The sequence below is a fragment of the Pygocentrus nattereri genome, chromosome 18, assembly GCF_015220715.1.
Source record: "Pygocentrus nattereri isolate fPygNat1 chromosome 18, fPygNat1.pri, whole genome shotgun sequence".
Lineage (NCBI taxonomy): Eukaryota > Metazoa > Chordata > Actinopteri > Characiformes > Serrasalmidae > Pygocentrus > Pygocentrus nattereri.
This window is the reverse complement of record NC_051228.1, coordinates 4730164-4757111: the sequence shown is the minus strand read 5'-3', so window position 1 is coordinate 4757111 and position 26948 is coordinate 4730164. Positions and strand designations below refer to the sequence as shown.

General features: G+C 41.1%; 3 protein-coding genes across 3 annotated transcripts; all 3 read left to right on the top strand.

Annotated features, from left to right (window-relative positions):
• Positions 1 to 7411: 7411 nt before the first annotated feature.
• On the top strand, positions 7412 to 8431 carry LOC108433244 (trace amine-associated receptor 6-like). The gene is made up of 2 exons (XM_037547056.1): positions 7412 to 7489; positions 7601 to 8431. The coding sequence occupies exons 1-2, from the start codon at positions 7412 to 7414 to the stop codon at positions 8429 to 8431; spliced, it is 909 nt and encodes a 302-aa protein (XP_037402953.1).
• Positions 8432 to 14753: 6322 nt separating this feature from the next.
• LOC108433214 (trace amine-associated receptor 13c-like) lies at positions 14754 to 15797 on the top strand. The gene has a single exon (XM_017707653.1). It carries the CDS (start codon positions 14754 to 14756, stop codon positions 15795 to 15797), a length of 1044 nt encoding a protein of 347 aa, XP_017563142.1.
• A 9076-nt stretch (positions 15798 to 24873) lies between these two features.
• Positions 24874 to 25917, top strand: LOC108433213 (trace amine-associated receptor 13c-like). The gene is made up of 2 exons (XM_037547445.1): positions 24874 to 24951; positions 25063 to 25917. The coding sequence occupies exons 1-2, from the start codon at positions 24874 to 24876 to the stop codon at positions 25915 to 25917; spliced, it is 933 nt and encodes a 310-aa protein (XP_037403342.1).
• Positions 25918 to 26948: the final 1031 nt, after the last annotated feature.

Sequence of the window (26948 nt, the reverse complement as noted above, 5' to 3'; positions counted from 1 at the left end):
TATTGATTTTGTAGATTCATTTCTAACCCTTTTCTGTCTTATACTTGTCTCATACTCGTTCATTTTTAGTGTGGATTTACTTGGCTCCGCCCGATGACAGCTGGGATAGGCTCCAGCACCTGCCGCGACCTTGAAGGAGAAGCGGCTTAGAAAGTGTGTGTTTACTTGGCTAGTATGTATTAAATTCTCTGTGAGCTCTCCAAAAAAATGCCATTTTGAAATTAAGTTTCTCACATTGAATGGGAATGTTGATGGTAATTGTAAAATACCATCAACTTTAAAGAAGCATGCGAAGCAGAGAGAAGAGGCTATAAGCTAGGAAATAACGACCACTATTTTAGTTGGCAGGGAGGTCCCTGACCTTTCCTGCTCAGGAGCTGCCCAGGGAGAGAAGTGCCAATCAGGTGTGGGGCCATGTCAGGTTAAATTTCCTTGGTGGAGATCAGTGAGGTAGTTGTCAAGCTCTTCAGTGGCAAGGCACCGGGGGTGGATGAGATTCACTTGGAAATGCATAAGGCCCTGGATGTTGTGGGGTGGTCATGGCTGATGTGCCTCTGCAATGTTGCACTGACCTTGGGAACAGTACCCTCGTACTGGCAAACCGGGGGTACTGTTTTTAATAAAAGGGACTGGAGGGTGTGTGCCAACACACCCTCCAGTCCTGGGAAAATGTATGCCAAGGTACTCAAAAGACTCAAACCAATAGTCGGACCTCAGATTGAGGAGGAACAATGTGGATTCTGTCCTGGCTATGAAACAATGGACTGACTTTTCACCCTCTCGCAGATTGTAAAGGCAGCATGGGAGTTTGCCAACCCAGTCTACATATGTTTTGTGGACTTGCAGAAGGCTCATAACTGTATTCCCCTAGACATCCTGTGGGAGGTCCTCTAGGAGTGCTGGAGCTACTATACTCCAGGCCATTCAATCTCTGTACTCCCAAAGTGAGAGCAGTGTTCATATACTTGGCATTAAGTCAAGCTTGTTCAGTTTTAGTGTTGGAGTCTGCCAAGGTTGTGCCTTGACTCCACTCCTGTTCACAATATTCACAGGGAGGGTGTCAAACTTTAGCCAAGGTCAGGAGGTCGTTATGTGTGAAGGCCTGAGGGTGGCATCTCTGCTATTTATAGATGGATGGTACTTTTGGCTGGATCACAGATGGCTTCAGCACTCACTGGAGCTGTTTGCAGCTGAGTGTAAAGGAGTTGACATGAGGATCAGCACCTCCAAGTCCAAGGTATTAGACTGGAAAAGGTTGGCATGCCCACTCCAAGTAAGGGGAAAGGACCTGCCCCAGGTGGAATTTTTAAGCATATCAGGTCTTGTGTATGAGTGATGGGAAGAAGGAACATGAGATCGGGTTAGGGCCCCATAGTTCCAGTGAGGGGTGATGTTAATACTACAGCATACACAAGACATTTTAGACAATATGTTTTCACCTTTGTGGCAGCAGTTTGGGAAAGGCCCTTTCATGTTCTGGGAAGACTGAGCCTCTGTGCACAACGCAAGCTCCATAATAAGATGGTTTGAGGAGTTAAATTTGGAGCAACTTCAGTTGTCTCCACAGACCTCAACCCCACTTAACACCTTTGCGGTTTATTAAACACTGACCATGAACTTGGCCTTCTTGCCCAACATGAGTGTCTGACCTCACAAATGCTCTTTTGACTGAATGGACAAATTCCCACAGACACACTGTAAAATCTTGTCTTCCCAGAAAAGTGGAGGCTGTTGTAACTGCAGTTGTTGCATGGGTGTGGAGGGATGGTATTGATGGTATTGTAACTATTGTTTTTTTCTTTATTTAATCCAACATAACTTATATACAGTATCTCATAAAAGTGAGTACACCCCTTACATTTCTACAAAATATTTTATCTTTTCATGGGACAACACTATAGAAATGAAACTTGGATATAAACTTAAAGTAGTCACTGTACAGCTTGTATATCAGTATAGATTTACTGTCCTCTGAAAAGAGCTCAACACACAGCCATTAATGTCTAAATAGCTGGCAACACAAGTGTGTACACCTCACAGTGAACATGTCCAAATTGTGCTCAAAGTGTCAATATTTTGGGTGATCACCATTATTATCTAGCACTACTGCTAGATAACTCACCTGCACAGGTTATGACGAATCCACTCCTCCATGACGACATCACAGAGCTGGTGGATATTAGAGACCTTGCGCTCCTCCTTCCTCTTGAGGATTCCCCATAGGTGCTCAATTGGGTTTAGGTCAGGAGACATACTTGGTCAGTCCATCACCTTAGCAGTCTTCATATAGCCTAGGCCATGTTTGTGGAGAGCAACAACTCTATTTCTCACATCCTCAGAGTTCTTTGCCATTTGCCACTGAAATGTACCCAAAACACCAAATTTATCAGCCCTGCTCCCCAATCACACCTGGAGCCTTGTAACTCTAATGAGTCACATGACACCAGGGAGGGACAATGACACAATTGGGCACAATTTGCACTCACTGATGTTGCCAGCTATTTAGACATTAATAGCTGTGTGTTATTTTCAGAGGACAGTAAATCTATAAAGCTATACAAGCTGTACACTGACTACTTTGTTATATCCAAGTTTCATACCAATAGTGTTGTCCCATGAAAAGATATAAACTATTTGGAGAAATGCGAGGGGTGTGAGACTTTTGTGAGATTGTGTGTGTGTGTATGTGTGTGCATGTATATGGCAAAGGTGCCCAAACATATAATTCTATGGAGATGAACTGTATATAGGTCTTCAGGTAGGTCTTCATGAAGTGGCTGGCCTAGGGCTCTTCAGTGTTGGCAAGAACCTGAATCATTTATGGCAGAGCTACTAATTCCCAAGCTGTCGCATGGATGTGGGGCTGTACATGCATTGCCACAACAGTTATCCCCAGCACCAAATAATCAAAGAGTTATTTTGTCATCTCAGGTTGCAGTCATGGCTGAGGTCTTGTGACTGGCTGGGCATTCTCAAGACTCAGACTATGTCACTTAAATGGATGCTCCCAACTCAGCTTGCCATTATTACTGATCAGCACCAGAGCGATTGGAAGTGACACCTACCCGTAGTCCTGCTGGCATCCCACTCCACCGTACAGGAGTTGACTGGGTTCACCTCAGCTCTTTTTATGTTTGGGTGTGAGCTCAGTATGCCCATGGAGGTAGTCTTTGGTTGTCTTCTGACATTGTAGAGGACATTTAACTTGAAGCTGGTTAGGCTGAAGAGCTCCAACATCTCCATGATGTGCACCAGTGCACTAGAGATCAATAGGGTGTGGCCAGTGCTTGCCAAAAGATGGCATGCAACCTTTTTATTTGGGATGCGAGTATGGTGGGATGACCTGTACTGCAGGGAAGGATGCTGTCCAAAAGGTCCACTTACCATGGTGAAAGTGTGCCTAAGTGAAGTAATATAAAGGGACTTTAAATACATGATTTACAAAGTTGTGCCACAAATCCGACTACTTACAAGAATGTTAGTGATGTTTTCAGTTTGGATTATGCCATGTCACAATTGTTTGGCACCCAAGCAGAATTTTGTGCTGTGACATTGAGTCTTGGCCAAGCACTGTAGGGAATCTGTGGAAGATTGTTTATGTAAAAAGTACAAAAGACATTACCACCTTGTTCCCAAAACACAACAGGTCACTAGCAGAAAGGAAGCTTAGTATTTTCACTTGTTCTCTGATGTTTAATTCCCTCAAAAACTGTATATATATATGACATTAACTACAGACTTTTAGTGCGCATGCGCGAACGTGCATGCTGCCTGTTACAGTAGCTCCCGTTCATGTTCTCTCGTTTTTGATCGTAACTTTTTCTTTACCTTAGTAATAGTTTATTTATTTGACGAGGCAATTTAGGGAAGCTGTGCCCTCTCGAAACATGCGAGTAGAGAGTGTTTTGGTCTGTTTTTTCGCCGTGAAAGCGCTACTTTCACGCACTCCCCGTGTCCGCCACGGCGATGCAGCATGGCCGCTTTGTTTACACCCGAGATCAGCTGATCGCGCTGCAGCCGGTCGGCATGGCGACCAGGACAAAGAACATCCCCGAAGAGCTTTGGAGACGGACGCACAGGGGTTGCAGAGGGGGAATTAACCAGCGCACGGGGAAAGCGAGGGAGAGACGGCGGAGGCTTATGGAGAAGAAGGGATATAAGCCGCGTCTCCCCTCCGTCATCATGGGCAACGTGAGGTCGCTGGCGAATAAGATGGACGAGCTGACAGCACTAGCCAGGAGTCAGAGGGAGTACCGGGAGTGTAGTTTAATGTGCTTTTCGGAGACATGGCTACACCAGGACATCCCGGATGACCATGTTTCCATCGATGGCTTCCAGACTGTTCGGGCCGACCGGGGCTGCACCGAGAGCGGTAAGCGCAAAGGAGGTGGTGTCGCTGTGCTAGTTAATAACCGCTGGTGTAACCCTGGTCACATTACCATCAAGGAACGTACCTGTTGCCCGGATATTGAACTGTTGGCTGTCGGACTCAGGCCATATTATTTACCACACGATTATTCGCATGCCATCATTGTGACTGTCTACATTCCCCCCTCTGCCAACCCGACGTCGGCAAGTGACGTCATTTATTCAACAACAGCACGTCTCCAGAGTGCCTTCATCGCCATATCAGGTGACTTTAACCATGTCGCTATGGCCAAGGCACTACCACACTTCACGCAGTATGTGGACTGTCCCACCAGAGAGGAAAGAACACTGGACCTGCTGTATGCTAATGTTAAGGTCGCATACAGCTGCTCCCCCCTTCCCCCGCTGGGTAGGTCAGACCACAACTTGGTTCACCTCAGCTCCTGTTATGTGCCGCTGGTGAAGAGTCAGCCTGTGACCAAGCGGATAGTGAGTAGATGGTCTGTGGAGACTTACGAGGCACTGCAGGATTGCTTCGAGGCTACTGATTGGTCTGCACTCTGTGAGCCGCACGGAGAGGACATCGACGGGCTCACAGAGTGCATCACAGACTACATTAACTTCTGTGTGGACTCCACTGTCCCAACCAGGACTGTTAAATGTTACCCAAACAACAAGCCATAGGTAACAAAGGACATTAAGGCTCTCCTCAACAGGAAGAAGAGGGCCTTCAGAGCTGGAGGAGGTGAGAACGATCCAGAGGGAACTGAGGACAGCTATCAAGGAGGCGAAGAACAAGTACAGGAGGAAGCTGGAGTGGAAACTCCAGCAGAACAACATGAGGGAGGTCTGGAATGGGATGAGGACCATCACCAGCTTCAGGTCCAACAACAACAGAGGAGTAGAGGTCAGTGTGGACAGGGCCAATATGCTAAATCTGTTCTTTAACAGATTTGACACGGCAGGCTCTGTCCCCCCCCAGCCTGACTCCTCTGCTGCCAGTCCTCAGCAGACCATACCACTCATCCCCCCTCCCCCTCCTGATAGCCTGCCCCCCTCGTGTGATAGCCCATCTCACACCTCCATCCCTCCCCCACCCACCTCCTCTACAGTGTGTCTCACTGCTGACCAGGTGAGAAGACAACTGAAGAGACTCCACACAAACAAGGCTGCAGGCCCTGATGGGGTTCCACCCAGGGTGCTTAAAGCCTGTGCTACCCAACTTTGTGGAGTACTTCAACGTGTCTTCAACTTGAGCCTGAGTCTCCAGAGGGTCCCCATGATGTGGAAGACATCTTGCATTGTTCCTGTCCCAAAGATGCCACGACCCAGTGATGCCAAGGACTACAGGCCAGTGGCACTGACGTCTCATGTCATGAAGACCATGGAGAGGCTCGTCTTGGATCAGCTCCGACCCATAGTCCAGCCTTTCCTAGATCCCCTCCAGTTTGCCTATCAGCCCCGCCTGGGAGTTGAAGATGCCATCATCTACCTGCTCAACAGAGTATATGCTCACCTGGATAAGCCAGCCAGCAGTGTGAGGGTCATGTTTTTTGACTTCTCCAGCGCATTTAACACCGTCTGGCCCGCTCTTCTGGGCGATAAGCTCACAGTGATGCAGGTAGATGCCCCCCTTGTGTCCTGGATTGTTGAGTATCTGACCGGCAGACCACAGTATGTACGCCTGCAGCACTGTGTGTCGGACAGAGTGGTCAGCAACACTGGAGTTCCACAAGGTACTGTCCTCTCTCCCTTCCTCTTCACCCTCTACACCACGGACTTCAGCTACTGCACAGAGACTTGCCATCTTCAGAAGTTTTCTGATGACTCTGCAATAGTTGGATGTATCAGCAAGGGAGTGGAGGATGAGTACAGGGCAACGGTGAAGGACTTTGTCGCATGGTGCGAGCGGAACCACCTGCAGCTCAATGTGACAAAGACAAAGGAACTGGTGGTGGACCTGAGGAGGGACAAGGCACCGGCGACCCCTGTGTCCATCAGCGGGGTCAGTGTGGACACTGTGGAGGATTACAAATATCTGGGTGTGTATATTGACAATAAACTGGACTGGGCTAAGAACACTGACGCCCTCTACAGGAAGGGCCAAAGCCGTCTCTATTTTCTGAGGCGCCTGAGGTCCTTCAACATCTGCCGGACTATGCTCAGGATCTTCTATGAGTCTGTGGTGGCGAGTGCTATCCTCTATGCTGTTGCATGCTAGGGAAGCAGGCTGAGGGTGGCAGATGCCAACAGACTCAACAAATTGATCCGCAAGGCCGGTGATGTTGTGGGTGTGGAGCTGGACTCGCTGACGGCAGTGTCGGAGAGGAGGACGCTGTCTAAGCTGCGGGCCATTATGAACAATGGCTCCCACCCACTCTACGATACGGTGATGAGACACAAGAGCTCATTCAGCTCAAGACTCACTCTACCAAAATGCACCACAGAGCGCCACAGGAAGTCATTCTTACCAGTGGCCATCAAACTCCATAACTCCTCCCTCAGTGTGTGATTCAAAAAACTGTTCATATGTGCAATAACAACAATTGTGTGTGTAGAGTACATAAATCTGGTGCACATACATACTATAAATTCTATATATTGTTTTAAATTATACATACTGTAAATCCTATATATTGTTTTAAATTATACATACTGTAAATTCTATATATTGTTTTAAATTATTAGTAAAGTGTTTATTTTTACATAAATGGCTGCAACTGTAACAACTGCAATTTCCCCCTGGGATCAATAAAGGAATCTGAATCTGAATCTGAATTAATGGCTGTTAACTCAGGGATGAAAACAAGTGCTATTTGCAACAAACAAAAAAATACTTTCAACTGACAAGGATTGTAAGTAATGATGTAATGTTGAATAAAATATTAGAGACTGATGTAAATTAAAAACTAACCAATCATATATTACTGGGAGGTGTCAAATTAATGTATAAAGAGACCTGACAAAGAAAGCCAAATCTCTCAGTGAGGCATCACAGGACGACACAGATCAGTTCCAGTTGGCAGACCTGCATTCATCATAGATGGATAGCACAGACTTTAGACAAAATATCACAGTTCAATACTGCTTTCCTGACAACAACTCATCTTGCAGAAAGGAGGTCCAAACAGGCCCTGGGAATTTATTGCTGTATGTTTTTCTTTCATGCATATCAGTGTTCACTGTATTTTTGAACCTCCTCGTGATCATCTCCATCTCTCACTTCAAGCAGCTCCACACTCCAACCAACCTGCTCATCCTCTCTCTGGCTGCAGCGGATCTTCTCGTGGGACTTTTTGTTATGCCTGTGAAAACAATGCAACTTTTTGACTCTTGCTGGTACCTTGGAAAACTGGCATGCTCCATTTCTGAAATAATCATTGGCATCTCAGTGCTGGCATCTCTGTGCAATCTGGTTTTCATTTCAATTGATAGGTACATTGCCATCAATGACCCTCTGCTGTATTCAAGTAGAGTAACTGTGTGTAAAATGTCCTTATGCATTTTTCTAGGCTGGTCTTTTGTTTTACTATATGTCATTTTATTTATGTACTTTAATGACCACCTTATTCCATCTCAGATGTACACCAGATGTTATGGAGAGTGTATAGTGTTTGTCAAATTTTCATGGGTGATTGCTAACATGATAATTTTTTTCCTAACTCCGTGCTCTACTATACTGGTGTTGTATTCAATCATTTTTAACGTGGCAAGACGGCAAGCTAAAGCGGTTAGAGCTGTGGCAAATGGTGCCTCAAATAAACATAGAGCTAACATTTCAAGCTCTTCTGAAACCAAAGCAGCAAAAACGCTGGGAATTGTTATTTGCTTTTATCTTTCTTTCTGGATACCATTTTATATAAGTTCTCTATCAGTTACAAGTTTGACATCTTTGTCAGTGGTGTGGACAGTGTTTACTTGGCTAATGTTCATTAACTCCTTTGTTAACCCCCTAATTTATGCCATATTCTATCCATGGTTCAGACAATCTGCTAAGTATATTTTAACTTGTAGAATAGTTGAATCCTCGTCATCAACGTTTGATTTATATAGAGAACATTAACTTAATATTGTTATCTTTGGCCACTTCACAGTCATTGCTGTTATTCAGGGCTGTGCCATGGACAGAATCCAGGAAATTCTGTTTATTTTTACTTTCAGTTACACATAATTGTAAAAGGTACTTTTAAAATGTTATATAGTTTCATCACTCTGATCAGATGCTGTGGATAATCTGCAGTTATTTCTTTCTACTTGATTTCCTAACATGTTTGCTTTTTTGATCTCCTGTGTCTATGACACTAATCTTTTTTTCTGTTTTGTGAATTATCATATGCATTTTTTCTTGATATAGATGAAAGGTTTAAATGTTTTGAAATCTTCTGCTAACAGTACACTTTTGCTTTACTCTGGGGGTTACTAGTGGGTACAGTGGTTAAATTATCTCTGCATAACTACATCAGTTCCCCCGAGACATTCAGTTGAGAAATGGTGCCGGTTTCACCTTACCCAAAATCTGAGGGGGAAAAAAGTAAAAAGATCATTTACTGTAGCCAATTTGTCAGCTAATTTGTTAGGAAAATAATTTGTAGCATTTTGCTATTACATTTAGAAAAAAATGATGATGTAACAAATGCTTATTGCAGTAATTGCACAGTAGAACTTCTTACAAAACTTAATTTTGCTAATGAATCAATTATATTGTGTGGTCACTTGTTCAGAATTCCTCCACAATAATTCTTACTTTTTTTTCAATTATTCATTTTGTTATTTACTAAAGCCCTAAACCCTAAAACTGTCTATGAAATACTTATGTGTAGAATTACATAGTCATTATAGGTCTTCTATACACTCCACTCATGTTTCACCTTGAATGCCCCATTGGGTAATCTACAATTTCAGCCCATATTTTAGGGTAGATTTATGTAAGAATGCTGTTTGACTTAACATTTTATAATTTAATTCTCCTAAAGCCCATCATCAACCCCCCCTTCCCATTGTTTGCTATGCATAAAATCCACTTTAATACATATAAAATCACATTAATACACTTGTGTTATTCTGTGAGTTATTTGAAATGAAGTATTTAGCAGTTAAATAAGATATCCTATGCTCAAAGGCATAGCATTTTTTTAAAAGTATGCAGAAACAGCAATTTGGGGTTGCTCAGTTTGCATATCAGTCACATGACCCCTTCCTTTCAGTTTGTGAATTTTGAGTACCATTTTAATAGTTAACATGGCGGTTAAGCAAATAATATTTATTGATTATTGGCTTCCAGTAACCATTGAAAGGTCACTCAGAGGCAAATAAGGCAGAGTGATACTTAAAAAGAGTCAGAGTGCCAAATTTTTGACAGCATATTTGCTGTCATCAAATGCTTCGCAAGCATTTATACTGCAAGTCAAACCTAACTGGCAAACTTGTTCTTGCAATACCTTCAATGTCATCAGGGGTGCTTTCACTTTGTATTTTAGCTCAATTGAAGTTTATTTGATCACCAATAGATGGAATACAAAGCTGTTTATAAGTCAGAGAAATAGCATACTTAAGACTAAAGAGTGGAAGGAAACATGACCTGAGAAGTTCGGTATGAGGACGCACAGGTGAAAATGGGGAAAAAAACAACCCCTCAACAAATAGGGGAATAAACAAGGCAGGAAAAAGCAAACAAAGAGGGTGCTGCAAGTGTGCAAAACAAAGGCTGAACTAGAAAAGTGAAATAAAAGATAATCAGAAAACAAAAATTACTTCTGTGATGAGAAAAAACACCTTTTGTATGGCTTGGAACTGTTTTCTTGTTCATGCCTTCTTTTGTTTTTTAAGTGGTTTAGGGGCATTTGATCTCTTTTGCTTTTTCAAGCCCTCTTTCCTTTCTGTTAAAATACCCACCTGGCCAGGTACTGTACCAATCACCCCTCTACAAAGGTGTAACAAAGGGCTGCCTGATGTAGACTGCTGGCCAAACCAGAAAATGGATGCCAGGCACCCCTTATGGTCTGCCACCTGCTTTCTGGCCTCAGTGGTGGCCAAGAGGCAAGCACTAGCCTTCCGCCATACTGTCCAGCAATGCTGCACAAATTGCTTTGCAGCAGGGACCCCAACCTCACACTCCTCTTCAGCAAACATGGCCAGAAGACATACAAATTGGCATTGAAATGGTGCGTACCCAGGGACAAATCCTGGAGAGTGTTATGGGCATATTCTGCCCAAGGTAGAGGCCAAGCACTGCAGAGTCCGGGCAAGATCTTGGTTGACCCTCTCAGTCTGGCCATTGGATTCTGGCTGACAGCCAGAGGAAAAACTCACAAAGACTCCATGAGCTGACATGCTTCCATAGCAGCACCTATTGCTGCACAGCTGCAGGCATGTACAGCTTTCCAGTGGGACTGCCTCTGGCATCAGGCTCCTGCCATAGGACCTCCCTGATGGTGGTCTCCACCTCCTGATGGAGTGGGGCCAGGATCTAAGGAGTGGGAATGATGGGTTCTGGGGAGGGGTCAGGCCTGGACATGGCATCTGGCTTGGTGTGCTTAGACCCTGGCCTATAAGACAGCAGAAAATCAAAGTAGATAAAGAAAGCAGATAAAAACAATCAAAGCAGATAAAGAACAGCTCCCATCAGGCTTGGCAAGAGTTGAGCCTCTTTGCCTGTTGGATATAGGCCAGGTTCTTGAGGTTGGTCCAGACCCCAAAGAATGTTTAGACCCCTCAAGCCAGTGTCTCCATTCTTCCATGGTGAGCTTTACAACCAAAAGCTCCCTGTCGCCAACATTGTAGATGCATACAGCTGGGGTAAGACGATGGTAGAACACACACGGGTGGAGCTTCTCGGCTGGACCTAGTTGTTGCGAGAGTTAGGGGAGGTTAACCATGTCTTGATCTCCACAAAAGCCTTTTGATAAGCCAATAAAAGGGCCCTGGGGTCTTCCAGGTAAGGTTGGTGAGCGGAGCCACCACAGAACTGAAGTTCTGCACAAAGTGTCACAAGAAGTTGGCAAACTCCAGGACACATTTGACCAACCAGAGAGACATCAGTCAGATGGGGCCTGTCCATTACATCTTTGATCTTGGCTGGAATCTGGCTGTAAATGAGTATGTCATTGAGGTAGACACATGCATAATGACCCAGGGCCTCTCTGCCCTGTCATTAATGAAGTACTGGAGGACTGTTGGGGTGTTCATTAGCACGAAGTGCATTACCTGGTACTCATAATTCCCATTGGGAGATGATGAACACTGTCTTCCATTAATTTCCCTGCCTAATGGGGATTAGGTTGTAAGCTCTGCACAATTTTAGCTTCGTGAATATTGCAGCTTGCAGCAGTGCCTCAAATGCTGTTGACATGAGGGGCAGGGGGGTGGTTTGCTTTTATGGTGATGGTGTTACCATGGTAATCTATGTAGGAGTGGAGGCCTCCATCCTTCTTGTCTGACAAAGAAGCCTGCTCCTGCAGGAGAGGAGGATGGGTGTATAAAACCCAGCTCCAAAGCTTCTCAGATGCATTCATCCACAGCAGCACGTTCAGGGGCAAGAGTGCAAACAACCAACCATGGGGTGGTGTGGTGCCTTGGAGCAGGTTGATGGTGCAGTCAAATTCCCCGTGTGGTGGGTTAGGGTTAGGTAGAGGAGTCCACAGGCGTACCAGGTTGAGTCTAATCACCCCAAGGGCTTTTGGGAATTGGAGTTCCCTGAAATTATAGCACCTTGCCAACATTGCCCTCTGCTGGTGGCTGGTGACACAGGGTGAGCCCTTACAAGTTTCGGTCTGTGTATAAATAAGTTGTAAACTGGACTGTGTGCAATAAACAAATCATTCAGTTACTTGAAAATTGTAAGCTGGAGGCACACTGATACATCTTTATAGATCTTATCTTGTATTGGAAACATCAATTAACTTAATTTTCTATTTTTCTGCCAGTTGTTTACAAGTCTTAACTTGCCTAACCAGTCACAATGAGCCAAAATAACTAATAATTACATTGATGTTTTAGAATTGAAAGGCTGTCCAAAATTTTACATCATACCATTTTTATTCTCTATTTAAGTGTGTATATTATTATTAATAGTTTGCTACACAGCATGTGTTTGTTCCTTTTTATTTTAAATTTCAACAAATGGATTATGGAGTTGAACAGATCACTTGATAGGGGAACAGAAAGGAGATGGGACATGGTGCTGGACAAGTAACTGGATACAGGCCTGAATGGGTCATTTTAAGGGAAAGAGATGCTGTGACAGAACCTGGCACAAACAAGAAACTGAACAGCATAAAGAGGATATTTGACAAGGACAAAAAGGCCATGTAACTGGGAAGAAGACAATAAGAAGACTGGATATGAACAAAGAGAGAAGATTGGACATTGGATAGGCACAGAGACAGGCACTGTTCTCAAGGACAGGCAGGACTGCAAAAGACTGGAGCCTTGGGAGACGGCCATGAGGTGGGGCACCACTGCTCTACTCCTGATGGGGTTGTGAAAAGTCACTTGCTTGGCCGTGTTCGGAGTGATCAACTCATACAATGAAGTGGCTTAAGTCAAAGTCCTGTTGCTCAAAATAGAGATCATGTAGGCTACTTTGGACCTCTCTGTTTGGAACTGGGAGGGTTGCTGCTCAAGAGAAACCCTCTAGTCTATGAACCCTGCAGCAGTCTGTGAAATTACTGCTGCACCACCGGGACACACAGGTAACCACAGGTGACACCCTTCAAGGAAGAGACAGAAAAAAAGGGCAAGAACGTCAAACAAAGGAACACTGGAACCAGCGTGCTGAAACAAAGACTGAGTTAGAAGGAGGAAATAAAAAGTGAAAACAAAATGCACTTCCTCTAGTGGAGTGCAGGGAAGGTAGGACAGTAGTCCTCTTTTCAGTTTTGGGCAATTTCTTCTTTCAACCCTGTTTTTCTCTTTTTAGTCTTGGAGCAGTTTCTTTCCTTTTGTTTTCTTTTCTCTTACAAGTCTAAGTACCGCACCAGTCACCCCTCTACAAAAAAATTGCTGCAGCCTTAAGTAGGGGAGCCTGCAGGCATATCAAGTGAGCTTAATTAGTCCATGGCTCCTTGCCGGCATCGCCCTCTGCAGGCAACAGGCAATGCAGGCTGGTCACCTTGCTGCCGTCACCCTCTGCTGGCAGCAGGCCAGGCTGGCTGAACACTTACACCTGAGTGTTAGCGATTTAGAACATACTTTGTTCATTATATGAACAAAAAGATTACTCATCCTGTCCATTCATGTCCCCGAAGGAGTGCAGCAATGACAACTAGGTAGAGTTCCCACAAGGCAAAGGAATTAACTGATTCAAGGGAAAGCAAAGCAAACTCCATAGGAGGCCACCATAGAACACAGCATCTTCATAGTAAGGGAAAACAAAAAAACAAACAAACAAAAAACACAAACAAAAGAGATGTTGTTCCAATGCTGGAGAAGGAAGAGCCAGAAGCAGAATTCTGAGAGACATGCATCATCCAAGGAGAGGCAATTTTGGAGTGAGGGAACCTGAGGAAGCTGAGGAGGTGGAAGATGAAAGAGCTTCCTTAATGTATTATTTGAATTGCATAATTGAGATGCTCAAGAAGAGAGAGGAGCTGAAGCTTCAAGCAATGAGGCTGCAGCACAAATTCTGACAGGGTGGTAGTACTGTGTTCCAGCTTATTGGGTGGAAGGAAAGCCTGGAACTAAACGCCAAGAAACTTGAATAACATAAATGGGCCCATTGTCTTGATGCTGGAGCCTATCCTAGGGCTTGTTAAGAGGCAGAAATACCCTGGACAGGCCAGTCCATCGCAGGCCTCTGTGTGTGTATAGATCATACATACACACATACATACATAAATAAATAATTATAGTACCATTTATAAGGAGTGGTTGCTATTAAGTATTGGTTACACTACAGTTATTTCATACAAAATAAATATCAATAAATTCGCAATACTTTATGCATTGTGATATTCATTTTTTGACATATAATGGTATGATGTATGTAAGAGAGGACAAAAATGAAACAATTATAATAAAACATGCATTTTGTTACTACTTAGTAAATACTGATACCCTGATATGCTTAGAAAAGTGTGACAGATCATAAAAAAAGATAAATATCCTCATATTGTCCAGCCCCATTCTCAGCCCAGAGCTGCGAACCTGTGCTGTAAACTATTATTTAGAAAAGACCAATCATCTCCAGCTGACTGCTAGTCTATGTTTTGACATATCAATGAATATCAAATGAGCGACTGATGTAAGGCACAGATCAGCCATTCATATGTTAGTGGGAGGACTCATGGTTATGGTATAAAGAGACAAGAAAGCCACATCTCTCAGTTCAGTATTACTGGACGACACAAGTGGATCAATTCCAACAGGCAGACTTGCATCTATTTCTGATGGAGGACACAGACTATCAGCAAAACATCACAGTTCAATACTGCTTTTCTGACAACAACTCATCTTGCAGAAAGGAGGTCCGAACAGGCCCTGGGAACTTCTTGCTTTACATTTTTCTCCTAAGTATATCTGTGTTCACTGTGTTTCTGAACCTGCTGGTGATCATCTCCATCTCTCACTTCAAGCAGCTCCACACTCCCACCAACCTGCTCGTCCTCTCTCTGGCTGTGGCGGATCTTATTGTAGGACTGTTTGTTATGCCAGTGAAAATAATGCAACTTTTTGACTCTTGTTGGTATCTTGGAAAACTGGCATGCTCTGCTTCTGAAATAATTATTGGCCTCTCAATCTTGGCATCTCTCTACAACCTTGTTTTCATAGCAGTTGATCGTTATGTTGCTATTAGTGATCCTCTACTTTATTCTAGTAGAATAACTGTTTCTAAAATATCTGTGTGCATTATTTTAGGCTGGTCTTTTTGTCTGCTGTATCTAATTATTTTTATGTACTTTAATGATCACCTCACTCCATCTCAGATGTACAACAGGTGTTACGGAGAGTGCGTAGTGTTTATAAAATTTTCCTGGGCGATCGCTAGTGTAATAGTTTTTTTTCTAGCCCCTTGCTCTATTATAATTATCTTGTATTCAATCATTTTTAATGTGGCAAGACGACAAGCTAAAGCTGTTAGAGCTGTGATGAACGGTGCTTCACACAAACATGGAACCAAAATGTCAAACTCTTCTGAAACTAAAGCAGCAAAAACGCTGGGAATTGTAATTTGTTTTTTTCTGGCTTTCTGGATACCATTTTATGTAAGTTCTTTATCAGTTACAAGCTTGACAACTTTGTCAATGGTCTGGACAGTGTTTGGCTTCCTAATGTGCACCAACTCCTTTGTTAACCCACTAATTTATGCCATATTCTATCCCTGGTTCAGACAATCGGTAAAGTTTATTTTAACTTGTAGAATATTTGAATCCTCATCTTCTCAGTTTAATTTGTATAGAGACCATTCTAAACTCAAAGCTGAATCCAGCTGACAAAGATGAGATCACTTCACTGACAAGACTGGAAACTCTATTTGTACTTTTATACTATGCCACACAGCACTATAGAAATGTATTTTCCATACTTATAATATCAGGTTTCATTTAATAGAAATTTTTGCATCATGTGCAGTTATTTATTTCTGTTCTTTACAAACCATGATTTATATGTCTTTTTTGTCATCATTTACAGAGAATTCTGTTTAGTATATTATGGTCTACATTCTAGTATATTATGATTTCTCTTTTTGAAATAGATAAGATGTTTAAATCTAATAATGCTGCTCTATAATTATTGTGAAATCTGATGACAGTGCATTGTTCCTTTACTCTGGGTGTTGCTGGTGGGCACAATCACTAAATTTCCTGCCCTTAACTACTGCAGTTGTCCCAAGACCCTAAGTGCCCTTACTAGGTAAATGTGTTCCTAAATTCTGGCTGAACCCCACCAAAGTAGACTTTATTAAAATCAAAACAAAAAAGAATTTCTAAGTTCAAAATTTGCCATCATTTGCCCAGTGCTTAAAATTGATGTGCAGTATGTCAACACAACGATGCTAATATCTCATAGTATAACATGACTTTGGGTGTATTAGATCTGTGCTGTTAGATTATTCTATTATCAATATTTATAATAAGCTGTTGCTTAATAGTTCTATGAAATGGTCTACACACCAGTCCTCTTGAAATTAAACCCTGTACAGTCAACACATATCTATATTTCATCAGTAAACTGATTTCTTTTAGAAAACCATGTTATAATCAACCTCTGTAAACTTAAATGATACAGTTGTTACTAGTTCTAGTTACTTGAAATTTTCTTTTAAGTGCACAGTTTAAACGTGGTAATTTATTTTAATTTCTTTTACAGCACCATTTTAATAAGGTTAGAGTTATTTTTCTTTTTTACATTTGTAATAAGGTAATTCAAGCTTTGTTTATAAAGACGAATTTGATTCAAGTTTTCTCTGCACTCTGTGACACAGTAGCAAGATACAGTTTCTATAATGTATAACGTGAGCAAAATTTAATAGCATCTTGTCTTTTAAATCAATGCTTTTTGAAGTATTTTGGAAGTTAACAAGGTCATCTTATGATGACTGGAATAACACTTTTTTACATCATGGAAATCAGTGGTTGGAGGTTGGTCATTTCAATTAATATTTTAATTAATTATAAAAATAATGACCATGAGCAATTTTAGTCCATCCTATACAATTAAGCACTTTATTTGAAGTTTGAATTAACTGAAGCTATTTATTTTTTTATTTGGCTGGAGTGGGGGCTTATTTTAGAGGCCATTGCAGTAATCAATTCTGCTAGAAATAAAAAGGTGTGGATGAGCTTCTCTCGGCCTGACTTAGACAGAAAATCTCTAATCTTGTTGATGTTCTCAAGGTCATTAGAGGAAAAGGGTAAGGCAAGGCCAGAAAAAGAAAAGCAAAAGCAAACAAAATCACTTGGCCAGGGTAGTATTCCAGAAAGCTGGTTTGACAACTCCGAGCGATCCTATCCTGGCGTGTTTTTGGTTCTGGATCTGCTCATCAGTATTAATGTAACCAAGATCAGTCAACTCTGAGTAGGTTGCTCTAAACAGAAACACATTCACAGATAACTATGAAAACCTTGCTCAGTGGAGCACCAGTAAAAGGATTCACTATGGATGTGAACGATATAAAGAGCAGAGGCTTATATTTCATACAACTGGAGCTTCAAATATGAAATTAAAAGAACAGCTAATAGTAAACACACAATCCAATTTGTAGTTCAACATAAAGCCAGTCTTGTTGTGTATAAGAGTTTTAACACAGCATGAATGCAAGAGGACAGAAAATCATTAAAAACATGGGAAACCCAAAGTTCTAACATTTTTATCTCACAGACTCTAGACTAGCATTTGCTGGGGTGACAGTTGTTTTGAAGATTTGTATAGGCAAATTTTACAATATTTAGCAAGTACATTTATATGTAAAACAATGGCATATCTGAGTAGCCCATGGTATCCTAAAAATGAACAACATTTGGGATGTGTACATGTCTCTCTCTCTCTCTTTATATATATATATATATATATATATATATATATATGTTTGTTATGTTAACTGTAATTGACCAAAATACAAATGAATTTCAGAAAAGTATGCTAATCCAAGAATTTAAGGGAAGTTTATGTGCTAAACATCATCTTCAATGTTTAATTTGTATAGAGACCATTCTAAACTCAAAGCTGAATCCTGCTGACAGAAGATGAAATGAGTTGACTTCAGACACTGCACACATTCAGGACAATGTCTAGAAACTCTATTTATACTTTTATACGATGCCACAAAGCATTGTAGAAATGTATTTTCTAAAATTGTAATATCAGTTTATTTATTTAACATAAATTATTGGATCATGTGCATTTATTCCTGTTCTTTACACTCTATGCATTGTGGGGTTTTTTGTCTTTTTGCTCTCATTCATACAGAAATCTCTTTACTTTTTAGTATATTATAACAAGTCTCTCTTTTTGAAATATATGTTTAAATGTAATAAAAGTTGTTCCTAAATTCTGGGTGAACCCAAGCAAAGTAGACTTTCACTATTCCATTACTTCTTCTTCTTCTTCTTCTTCTTCTTCTTCTTCTTTCGGCTGCTCCCTTTACGGGTCGCCACAGCAGATCATCTGCCTCCATCTTGCCCTATCCACTGCCTCCTCTATTTTTACACCAACCATCTCCATGTCCACCTGCACTACATCCATAAACCTTCTCTGAGGTCTAACTCTTCTCCTTCTACCCGGCAGCTCCATCTCCAACATTCTTCGCCCAATATATCCACTATTCCTCCTCAACACATGTCCAAACCATCTCAACCTGGCCTCTCTGGCTTTATCTCCAAACTGCTCCACCTTCACCATCCCACTGATCTGCTCATTTCTAATCTTGTCCAACCTTGTCACTCCCAATGCCACCTCCAGCCCAGCCTCCTGTCTTTTAGACAGAACCACAGTCTCTAAACCGTACATCATAGCAGGACGCACTACTGTCTTGTAAACCTTCCCTTTCACTCTTGCTGCTATCCTTCTGTCACACATCAGCCCTGACACCCGTCTCCACCCACTCCATCCTGCCTGCACCCTCTTCTTCACCTCTTTTTTGCACTGTCCTTTCACCATTCCATTCCTAATATTTATAATTAGCCATTTAATAGTTCCCTGAAATGGTCTACACAAGTACTGATGAAAATAAACACTACACAGTCGACACACATTTATATTTCATCAGCAAACTGAAAATACTTTTTTAAAGATAACCTTGTTATAACGCAACCTCTGTAAAACATAATAATGTTGCTGTAGGTACTAGTTGTAGCTACTCAAAATTTAAATGAACAGTTTAGCAGTGAGATTTATTTTCTTCTTTTACAGCACCATTTCAATAAAATTAATAGAGCTATTCTTTTTTATTTGTAATATGGTAAACCATTATAAAGGTTCTGTCTTATAAAGACAGAAATAAGTACAGTTTGCTCTGCACTCTGTGACAGTAACAGTACAGTTTCTAGATTGTATAAAGCAAGCAAATTAATAGCATCTTGTCTTTAAAATTAATGTTTTTTTTAAGTATTTTGCAAGTTGCCAAGGTATCTTATGATGACTGGCAAAGCACTTTTTTACATCATGCAAAACAATGGTTGGGGGTTGGTCATTTCAATAAATAGTTCAATTAATTATAAAAATAATGAGTGTAAGCAATTCTAGTTCCACTGGTCCATTCTCCTCCTACACCATTAAGCACTTTATTTGAATTTTGAATCAACTCAAGCTGTTTTTTATTTGGCTGGGGTGTTCATTTAAGAGGCCAGTGCAGTAATCAATCCTGCTAGAAATAAAGGTGTGGATAAGCTTCACCAGGTCTGATTTAGACGGAAAATCTCTAATCTTGTTGATATTCTTAAGGTCATCAGAGGCCCAAGGGTAAGGCAAGAGCAGAAAAAAGAAATGCATCAAAAGGGGTTGGTCTGTGACTCCTCAAGGGGGAGAGAGGGTGATATTTTAGACCACCCAGTGAGAATGTTTTGGTGAAGAGTAGGATTTTGAAAGAAAGATGAAGGATAGTGTGTAACAGTGGAGTGAGAGGAGTAATATGCTCAGCCATGCACACATGCTGGTTCCTCTGCAGCTCCAGAGGACCCAGCAGGGGTGTCCATGCTTACAACACTCTTTGGTCAGATTCTCTGGAAATGAGCATCCTTGCATGGAAAAAGGAGGCCAGCTGGTCAGGAGACTGAGTTCCCACAACTTATGGCACCTTGCCACTATTGCCCTCTGCTGGTGGCTGGCAGCACAGGCTGGGAACTTACAAGTTTCAATATGTTTAAAAAATAAGTTTTTCACTGGACTGTGTGCAATAAATAATCATTCAGTTACTTGGACATTTTTCTGCCAGTTGTTTACAAATCTTGACTCACCTAACCAGTCACAATGAGTCAAAATAACTACCAAAGTAATTATATTTAGATGTTTTAGAATGGAGAGGCTGTCCAAAATGTTACAAGTCATACTGTTTTTCTCTATTTAAGTGTGTATATTATTATTAATAGTTTGCCACACAGTTTTTGTTTGTTCCTTTTCATTTCAGATTTCAACAAATGGATTATGGAATTGAATAGGTCACTTGATGGGGGGACAGAAAGGAGATGGGACATGGTGCTGGACAAGTAACTGGATAAAGGCCTGAATGGGTCATTTCAACAGGGAAAGAGATGCTGTGACAGAACCTGGCACAAACAAGAAACTGAACAGCACAAAGAGGATATTTGACAAGGACAAATAGGCCATGTGACTGGGAAGAAGACAATGAGAAGACTGGATATGAACAAAGAGAGGAGATTGGACATTGGATAGGCACAGAGACAGGCACTGTCTTCAGGGACAGGCAGGACTGCAAAAGACTGGAGCTGGATAGTGCCACTCCAAGAAGTTTTTCACTTGTGGAGGTACTGCCTCAGTTGTGCCATTTCTGGTGACATTTACAGTGGTGAGCAGAAGCCTTGCCTCTTGCTAAATCTTCTTTGCCAAGGCCTGATTTGATTAAAGAAGCATCCTCAGCTGCCTCTATCTATTTGTGGTTTGGCATTGTGTAATCAACAACATATGGAAGCAGGATATAAGTGCAAGTGGTTTGATTTTTTGAAGTCTCACCATTGAGAATGGTAATCCATGAATAAGAACAAATGAAGAAATTACCTTAGGAGCTAGACTGAGTGAATTAGAAACAAAAGAAAACAAGACTAGGTTAGGCTATGAGACAAACTAGAAGGAAGACAAACAAACAAACAAACCTCACCAGGTAAAACACAAAAAGGGAATACAAGCTCTACTCTCTGCAATGGCTATATATATATAATGAATCACAACACATGGAAACAATCAGAGGACATGACAACAAGCAGTGAACAGGTATAAGGGGAGCAAGGCAAGGCAAAAGTACAACAAAGGTGAAGCAGGAAACACAATGCAAATTAAAGCACATGGCCAGAACCACAGGGGAAGGTAAACAAGGAAAACAGACAAAGGGCAAGGCAGGACAGGATGTTACATCTAGCTTGTGAGTACACATCTTTATTTGAAAACCAAATAAATTAATAATTATAAATATTAAGAGTAATTTTGTGAGTGCAGACCACGCCTTAGTAAATGGGATAATGAGAGGAGGGGAACTCTTACAAATTTTGGGCTGGAATTAGTATGGCTTCTGTGGGTCATGAGAAGGCAGTCCGCAAAAACCCCAGATAAGATGGAGGCCAGCCATTCGTGTGCTTGGTGGAGGTCCTGGACTTAAGTTTGTATGTAACCATAATAAGCTTGCGAAGACCATCGTCCAAGCAGTTGAACCATATGACCAAGGAGCTCTTGGTGTGTAGCAGAAGAATTCTGAAAGAATGAGAAGAACATTGCTCTGGAGGGTAACTGGATAATGAGTGAACTAGGCGTAAGAGTTTGTGGAACCAGCGATGGGAAACCACGGTGCAGTTTCTGTGATAAAGAGTGGGTCTGATTGCTGGGTGTTTTGAGAGAGCCTGAGTTGGAGTAGCTGTGCCAGAGATTTATATGAGATGAAATAAGAGTTCATTTTAATCAAGTACAGAGGAATGCTTTTACCAGTTTGTTTTACTGTGTTTGATTTTATAGATCAAAGTATCAGAGTTTAACATGATTAATTCTGATAGGCAGTGATGTAGAACAGGACTGAAGGTTTCTGTTTGAGCTGTATATTCTGAACATCTCAGGAATCCAAAGAAAGCGAGGGTGTCACGCCTCCCTCGGACTCTGATACCCACTTGAACTCCATTCCCCAGACTCCTCCGGGAATTCACATGTCTCCTGCTACCTCTGACCTGCCTGCACATTCCAGTCACTGGTCTCACTATCCGGAATACTAATGTGGTTCACCTGTGTTTTGCTAATTAGCTTTAGCTTATAAGCCCGGGCTTAGCACAGGATCAGCATGAAGTATTGTTTCGTTTATCGATATACTGAGCGTTTCCATTGTATCTATGCCTGATCGTTTCTGACCCGTTTGCCTGTTTACCGTTTACTGTTTTGCTATTTCCCTTTGGATTATCTGCCTGTGGTATATCTCTGTGTTCTGACCTTGTGGACTGTTCTCTGGAGTTTGATTTAATGTCTCGTCCTTCGGATTGGTTGGTTTTGACAAATGCCTGATTTGACTTTGAGCTTGGATTACGTCTTTTTTAATAAAGTTAACCTTGTTTGATTTTCCGCATGCGTCTGATTTCATGTGCGACACTACAGAGGGCTTCTAATGTAGTGGATAAATCTTTGGGGAAGAGTCCAGCATGGAGTGTCTGAATGCAGTGGTGGAGGATGTCAGATTATGTCAGGTTAAGGGCAGCTGACGTGGCGGAAGGCGAGGTTCATTTCTTTGGATTCCTTTTAGTAAAAGTATGATCTGAGGGTGGTTAGCCATGGGGTTTTGGGTTCCATTGATGAGTGATGAAGAAATTTATCCCAGCTAAATAGAATCTTAAGGTGGAAGAGCAAATGGCTAGATTCGACTAACAAATGTGAGGAAAGCAGCTGTTGTTGAAAGATTGTCTGAAGGGAATGGGATGCTGTGGATTGCGTCAAATTGCTGGACAGATTTCCATCTAGACCAATAGGTTGACAGGGTATGAGGGGTAACCACACTCAAGATTGTTTCTTGAGCTTGGAGGAGGAGTAGAATGTAGGATGAGTCTCTGCTTGAGGTGCCACGGCTTTGAATTTCTGAAATTGAAAGTGAGAGTGAGAGCAAGAGAGAGTCAGCAATTGCATTCAAATGGCCTGGGATGTGAATGGCTTAAAGAAATCATTGATGTTGGATTGAGCGCTAAGTAAGGTGATGTAGGAATGGCCTGAGTGTTAAAGGTTTGGAAGATCCTTTGTTGATTATATGAACAACTGTTGAGTTGTTAGAGTGGTTGAAGTGTCCCCAAAGGAGTGCAGCGTTCCCACAAGGCAAAGGAAATGCCTGATTCAAGGGAAAGCAAAGTAAACTCCATAGAATCATAGAACCTGAGGAGGCTGAGGAGGTGGGAGATGAAAGAGCTTCATTGAGGCATTATTTGAATTGGTTATTGAGATGCCCAAGAAGAGAGAGGAGCTGGAGCTTCAAGCAACAAGGCTACAGCACAAATTCTGGCAGGGCGGTAGTAAAGCATTCCAGCTTATTGAGTGGAAGGGAAGCCTGGAACTGAATGCCAAGGAACTTGAGTGACATAGATAGGCCTATTGTCTTGGAGCCTATCCTAGGGCTTATTGGGTAGAAGGCTTACATACACACAATATATGTATTGTATATATGTGTATATATGTGATGTTTGACCAGAAAGATCAAAAGTAAAGCTTTACTTGGGAAATCATAGCAGCAGAGAGTAGTCAAGATACAGGCATGGGTCAGATCCAGTAAGCACAGCAGAAAGATAAAGGCGACCATTAACAGCCGGCAAAAGTACAAAAGGGGAAGTCCAAAAATCGGAGTAAACAGCAAAACAGGCAGGACGTCAAAACACAAAATCAGAAAAGGAATAACACTCAGTAGTTTCTCAAGGAAAGCAATACTTCACAAGGAGCTAAACTAAAGCCTGGGCTTATATACCATACTAAACAGGTCATGAGATACACACACAGCTGTTGGGCATTAATACTTAGGCGATCTAGATCGCTGATAGGTTGAGGATGAAATGTCCGGTGTCAAGTGATCTTGTGGAGGATTCTGGGAGTTGGAGTCTGAGTCCGGAAAGATTAGTGATGGGAGTAGTTATATATATATATATATATATATATATATATTACTGCAGGAAGAAAACCTTGTATCATTTTTCAGTTTTTGACATAATTTCAAAAGACCTGTTGCCCTTTACATTTTGTGCAAATTTCATGATGAACAGAGCAAAAGAAATGGCCCAAAATGACTTGGAAAGTTGTCTGGTTCCTTTGACTTGCATTAAAACTACAATACGTTTTTTCTTTCTACTGTAAAGTTCTAATTTTGGAGATACAAGGTTTTTTTCCAGACAACAGCGATATACTAATACACACACACATTGCTATTAAGTGATGGTTACATTATTTCATCTAAAATAAATATGAGAATACTTTCACAATACTTGATTATGCATTATGATATTCATTTTTGGACATCTGATAGTAAGATGTACGTAAGAGAGATAAAAATGTAGCAATAATAACAAAATGTGCATTTTGTTACTACTTAGTTAATAATGATACCCTGATATATTCCGAAAAGTGTGACAGATCATAAAAAAAGATAACGAACCTGTGCTGTAAACTATTATTTAGAAAAGACCAATCATCTCCAGCTGACTGCTAGTCTACGTTTTGACATATCAATGAATATCAAATTAGCGACTGATGTAAGGCACAAACCAGCCATTCATATGTTAGTGGGAGGACTCATGGTTATGGTATAAAGAGACAAGAAAGCCACATCTCTCAGTTCAGTATTACTGGACGACACAAGTGGATCAATTCCAACAGGCAGACTTGCATCTATTTCTGATGGAGGACACAGACTATCACCAAAACATCACAGTTCAATACTGCTTTCCTGACAACAACTCATCTTGCAGAAAGGAGGTCCGAACAGGCCCTGGGAATTTATTGCTTTACATTTTTCTCCTAAGTATATCTGTGTTCACTGTGTTTCTGAACCTGCTGGTGATTATCTCCATCTCTCACTTTAAGCAGCTCCACACTCCCACCAACCTGCTCGTCCTCTCTCTGGCTGTGGCGGATCTTATTGTAGGACTGTTTGTTATGCCTGTGAAAATAATGCAACTTTTTGACTCTTGTTGGTATCTTGGAAAACTGGCATGCTCTGCTTCTGAAATAATTATTGGCCTCTCAGTCTTGGCATCTCTCTACAACCTTGTTTTCATAGCAGTTGATCGTTATGTTGCTATTAGTGATCCTCTACTTTATTCTAGTAGAATAACTGTTTCTAAAATATCTGTGTGCATTATTTTAGGCTGGTCTTTTTGTCTGCTGTATCTAATTATTTTTATGTACTTTAATGATCACCTCACTCCATCTCAGATGTACAACAGGTGTTACGGAGAGTGCGTCGTGTTTATAAAATTTTCCTGGGTGATTGCTAATGTGCTATTTTTTTTTCTAGCCCCTTGCTCTATTATAATTATCTTGTATTCAATCATTTTTAATGTGGCAAGACGACAAGCTAAAGCTGTTAGAGCTGTGATGAATGGTGCTTCACACAAACATGGAACCAAAATGTCAAACTCTTCTGAAACTAAAGCAGCAAAAACGCTGGGAATTGTAATTTGTTTTTTTCTTGCTTTCTGGATACCATTTTATGTAAGTTCTTTATCAGTTACAAGCTTGACAACTTTGTCAATGGTCTGGACAGTGTTTGGCTTCCTAATGTGCACCAACTCCTTTGTTAACCCACTGATTTATGCCATATTCTATCCCTGGTTCAGACAATCAGTAAAGTTTATTTTAACTTGTAGAATATTTGAATCCTCATCCTCAATGTTTAATTTGTATAAAGACCATTCTAAACTCAAAGCTGAATCCAGCTGACAAAGATTCAGGACAATGTAATATACAGAAGCCTAGAAACTCTTTTCATCTGTACTTTTATACTATGCCACACTGCATTTAATGTATCTTTTTTGCTCTCATTTATACAAGAAATTCTTTACTTTTTGGTATATTATGATAAGCTTTTCTCTTTCTGAAATAGATAAGATGTTTAAATCTAATAATGCTGCTCTATAATTATTGTATAATCTGCTAGCAGTGCATTGTTCCTTTACTGTAGGGGTTACTGGTGGGCACAAGGACTAATTTCCTTAACTACAGCAGTTCTCCCCAGGCATCCAGGGCCCTTACTATCTACCTTACTAGGGCCATTTGTACTTAAATTCTGGGACAACCCCACCAAAGTAGACTTTTAAAAAATGTAAACTTTAGTTGAAAGAATTTCAAAGTTCATAAATGGCCAACATTTGCCCAGTACTTTTGGCCATTCCTTAAAAGTCTTTTGCTATGGCCATTTCAACAGTTAATGTAACATGATACATTTGTTGCATTTTATTTTAAAATCAGGAGCAAAAGAAGGAAAAGCAAAGGACTGTTGATGTAGCGCATGTTTTACTTAGCTTCATTAATTGCATAGTAGGTCTATGACATGCTTTTATTTTTATTAATAAAATCCCTTAAACCATCTATCAAATGCTCATATATTTGAAGATTTACACAGTCAATAGAGGTCTTCTGCACTTTCCATTCATGTTCACCCAACTGAGCATTTGAGGTGAAGCTGAACCTACAGCTGGGCAAACACATGATTTGGAAAGACTCGAATGATGTAAGAATGCTGTTTACTGACTTTTTAATATTCAGTCACTTAATTCTGCTGATGCCAGTAAATAAACCCACCTCCTAAAGTCTGTTATGCATGAAGTCCACATTAGAAAATAACATTTTTAAATATGCAGTAAGGCAAAACAACAATGTTAATATCTCATAGTACAATGTGACTTTGAGTTTATTATTGCTGTTATATCACCATTCCATAGTCAACATTTATTATTAGTTGTTGTCAAGTC

Coding starts and splice junctions, on each gene's coding strand:
- LOC108433214 (XM_017707653.1), top strand. CDS start 14,754: ATGGAGGACACAGACTATCAGCAAAACATCACAGTTCAATACTGCTTT.
- LOC108433213 (XM_037547445.1), top strand. CDS start 24,874: ATGGAGGACACAGACTATCACCAAAACATCACAGTTCAATACTGCTTT. Junction 24,952..25,062: donor ACTCATCTTGCAGAAAGGAG/GTCCGAACAGGC, acceptor CACTTTAAGCAG/CTCCACACTCCCACCAACCT.
- LOC108433244 (XM_037547056.1), top strand. CDS start 7,412: ATGGATAGCACAGACTTTAGACAAAATATCACAGTTCAATACTGCTTT. Junction 7,490..7,600: donor ACTCATCTTGCAGAAAGGAG/GTCCAAACAGGC, acceptor CACTTCAAGCAG/CTCCACACTCCAACCAACCT.